Source organism: Magallana gigas, chromosome 8, assembly GCF_963853765.1.
Source record: "Magallana gigas chromosome 8, xbMagGiga1.1, whole genome shotgun sequence".
NCBI classification, from domain to species: domain Eukaryota; kingdom Metazoa; phylum Mollusca; class Bivalvia; order Ostreida; family Ostreidae; genus Magallana; species Magallana gigas.
The window spans coordinates 5,101,953-5,106,415 of NC_088860.1; the positions used below are offsets into that span (position 1 = coordinate 5,101,953).

The following is a 4,463-nucleotide window of genomic DNA, read 5'->3' on the forward strand; positions in this document are numbered from 1 at the left end:
TTACCTTTAGGTATTTCCCCTAGTCGATAACGGGAAAACCCATTCACATAATGTAACTTTATATATACGCGACCGTATTTGTGGAAAGAGAAATCCAACATGCCGACCGTCTGCGAGGAATCGGGGGCTTCGTCCTCTGGATACGATTCTACGCTCGATCTGAAAACCAAACTTTTATCCCAGGAATATACTCACGAGAAATGCTCGTGTCACGAGTTCACTCCCAGTGGCAGGTTGTTCGGGAGAACACGTTCATTAGACCCCGATCTTTTAAACAGATGTGCCGAGTGTCAGAAAGAAAAGACTAGAGCAAAGCTCGTTCGTTATGAGAAAATTCCGGAAGATGGGGATGGGGGCCGTGTTCAGGTTGGTCGGGATCCTCTGGGAGGAACGAGGGTGGTGGATAACCGAATGGGAGGGACCATGCTGGTCAGTGACCCAGATATAGAGGTGAAACAGAATCTTCTAAACACGGACAGTGAACAAGATGATAACACTATAAATAACAAGAAAAAGGAAAACCCCGGGGACTGTGACCTAGAAAAAGGGTCCGACCTCCCGGCGAGGAAACCCTGGACACGGAGGAAACTGACTCTAAAAATAACTGTAGGTTTAATTGTGATTGCATTAGCTATAGCAGGAGTCGTTCTCGGCGTAATCAACAGACCAACAAAGGTAGGGATCAGTAATTGAATGTTGAGTTATTGATATGGCAACCGCCATCGTAAGATGAATGTATTTATTATTGATGTAAGATACGCTCTATATATCCCACAATTAATGTTAGATTCGCTTTATGGGTCGTTGTAGGCCAAGTGGGCCCGATTGGTTTTTATTACTATTTTATTGAATTGATAGATATTATTATTATATTGACAAAGTAGTACCGCTTTATAAACAAAGTATTTCGCAATACAAGACGGGACGGTAGCTTTTGGATACCCTCTACAGGTGTATAAATATAGCTGGGGTTTTTAAAGGATTGGCCTGGCATGCAGGGTATAATTTGGGAATACCCTCAGTCTATGACGTAAAATTAAATGTACCCAAATCCAATGAAATTCAATTATAAATAGATTAGATTACGAATTTAAAGGACAAATAAAAATGTTATTATTCAGGACAATATACTGAAAACACCGTCATATTGAACTAACAATGAATTAATAGTTAATTTTTTATCCAAAAAATATGTACCTTAATTTCTGTAGATAAGTGGACAGGCATACGTTATTGATTGAGCTAGGTTATAGTGGAGGAAGGCTATGTTGGTTCACTCCTCTAAAGGAGGATACATCTACGACTTATACTGTTCATTTTCTGTGTGCATTTACTGATTTGATGTAGAAATGATTGAATGCATGCTTTATCTAACAGGGCGACGGTCCGCCAGTCAGTCAGCAGTTACATCAGAAGTCAACCCCATTACCTGTTACAGGTATGTACACCTTGTCAGGTGTCCGTCTACCCGGCGAAGAAGTTACACTGCCTTATGTAGAACATTGCGCAGATTATACATGAAAGAATATTATTATAAAAAACCTTGTATGTTTAAATTAATTCAACTTTTTAACACTGACAATGTTAAAGATCTCTGTAATCTTGGCAAATTCATCTCAAAAAGTATGTTATTAAGGGACAACTGTATTACATAATTGTAGTCTTTTTTCAACCTGTATATGTAACAGTAAATGTTATTATCTGTACGTGCACAAGTTCTCCTGTAAATACACTACCACCTCATGCTATACATATGTTATACTGATAAGCTGTAAAGCTTAAGGAAATAAAGAATTGAATGTCAGCAATTTACACACGCCGGACACTCTTAAAAATAAAACTAATGAGTCCAAAAGTATTTTGAATATTAAGAAAGTAGATGTCTAAATAGAACTATTGTTAGTGTCCTTAATTATAATATGAATGAGTTTTGTCCAAAAGTATTAAAACACAATTAATGTCTAAGAAAGTAATGTTATTGGGGATGAGTTTTATATTTAATGTCAGACGATGAGTTCTGTTTTATTGTATTTTCCAGAGCTCCACACTCATTCCCCGCTGAGGAACTGCACGTTGGTGATGGAGCTGAATAAGAACGATATTCCAGTGGGTAAGCACATCTCATTCTTCCGTATTACGCGTGTGTCGTCAACCCTTGACCTCTACTTACAGAGGGGGCACTTGTCACCAGTAACTAACAAGTGCTTGTCTGCACTTTGGGCTCATTTCCTGGCAAAGCCCGTCATTGATGGAACAATTGTGATGCTGTCATTGGCTTGTTAGATACAGATTAAGGAAAATAAGCTTTAAATAGCGATTAAAGTAACAGTTTCAAAATGATGTCGTAATGATTTTTCGACTTTACCCTAACATCCCAAGCCAGTAAAAAAGTATTGTTATGGAATAGATCTGAGATTCAATGACGTAATATGTGTCTGTTTTTTGTCATTTAGGATCCCAAAGCTTCCAGACTTACACAGTTCCGTGGAGGCCCCGTTCTACAGTTTCGGCTAGCAACGCCATCTTGTATTCACCGGAAACTCTGACATTTAATGCCACGAGGCCCGGACAGTTCTCAGTGCACATCGATGTTCACATTGACACAAACTTCTGGATTGAGGAGAAACATCTCCAAAAGACATTTTCTTCCGTACTTTGCATTCACTTCCCTATGAAAACTTTAGACCCCAAGAAATGTATCACCAATAAATACATTGCACGAACTGTGAGTACACAGCAGCTACACAAGGAGGTGTTCTTGGAGAGGGGGGAGAGTTTCTACGTGACTATTGGAGTGACTACTCTGGACATGATTTACCACCTTAAAACAGACAAAAACAACCTTATTGAAATAACCTCTAAGAAGTGCTAGTCGATGTAGAATATTGTGATATTGTTGTTATTTTTATTTGATGTATAGTTTTGTATATAGAAATATTTGTTACGTTTTTAATAAAACAACCATTTTCACTAAAATAGTTTCGTCGCTTGATTTCTAGTTGGTGCTAAGTTTCTAATATTGTTAATAAAAAATGAAGATTTCTACACTACTATCTTTAAAAAGATCAAAAAAAAAAATTATAATGGGTCAAGGTCAGTAAGAGTGCTGTCACCACGTGTAGAGTCTGGGTCATGGGTCGACCTTGGTTGGGTCCTCACCCATAAGGTAGGCCCTGTCAACGTCTATGACGAATTGCTAATGGTTAACATTTTCCTATCGTTGAATATTTAAATTCAATCTTATATTATTTAAAAACTGGTTCTAATTTTGTCTTATTTATATACGAAGGTATCTCAACGTCAAGGATATGAAGATCAAGGCTAGGTCTCTTGAATTGGATCTCAGTTTGAGTATTCAACTAAGATTAATTGACTTTACACCACAACTTGTAAAACGTCGTAAATAGAACATCTGAAAAGCCTCAATGTTTACAGTTCAACGTGATCCCACAATGTAGCGTGTATTTGTGTGTATATTGAATAGTTCAGCGTTTCCAAGTGCTTTTATCAATGAAAGAACGTAGATAGTATGAATGGTGGTTTAGCTATTTAAAGCCTTTTTGTGAAGTGAAGAGTCGTCCTTCATAACAACCACACCGACCACAAAAACTAACTACTTATATATCAAAATGTCAGTTTCCATAATAAATCGCCGGGTTTGTAGGTTACATATATACATAGTAAATGAAGAGGCATATCTGACTAAACAATGAAAAAATAGTTACAAAAGACAATTATTATTATTTATTTGAGAAAGCAAAATCATACGCATACATCCACTTCATGCTAAATGAGAACAGACTCTTTCTTCCATGAATAATGGAATCATGGTGGGATAAACTAATTGTTTTATTTAGCATTAATTACACTTAAGGTGGCTCACTTTACCTTGAAATAGCTTCTTAAGTCAACAGAAAATTACTTGATAACGAAAGATAACACGCTACGTTGAAAATTGTTATATTCAGTAATATGTTCTCACATATAACAAAACAAATGTTGACTGTGTTTTCGGGCAACATTGATTATATTAGCCCCCGAGGGACGAAATATTGCCCGACGTGAAGCGTCAAATAGGCGGAAAAAATATGCAATTTGGATTTAAAAAGTTACAATTTCCAAAAAATGATTTACCAAATCATGAACAAAAACTCTAAACGGATTCGAACTCGTGATCTGCGATTCACAAGCCTGATACTTTTTTTTATCTTTAATTTATTATAGGCCCAATACTTTACTAATGAGCTATGATTATTTTTAAACAAAACGATTGATACCAAAAATTCAAATCGCCATCTTGTGACGCAGTGTATTAAAAGTATAAGCTTTTAAGCAATGCAGTTGTACCTTAACTAACATTCCGTTGGTGAACGAATATAAAGTAAAATGATGATAAATTAAGTTATGACATACGAGTAAGCCCGTTATATAATTTGCTAATTACAAAGTACATGCACGTTTCG

At 36.4% G+C, this 4,463-nt stretch overlaps 1 protein-coding gene across 1 annotated transcript; it reads left to right on the top strand.

The window, feature by feature from the left end:
• Positions 1-2,976, top strand: LOC105330599 (uncharacterized). The gene is made up of 4 exons (XM_011432372.4): positions 1-675; positions 1,378-1,438; positions 2,039-2,110; positions 2,454-2,976. The coding sequence occupies exons 1-4, from the start codon at positions 100-102 to the stop codon at positions 2,870-2,872; spliced, it is 1,128 nt and encodes a 375-aa protein (XP_011430674.3). The 5' UTR covers positions 1-99; the 3' UTR covers positions 2,873-2,976.
• Positions 2,977-4,463: the final 1,487 nt, after the last annotated feature.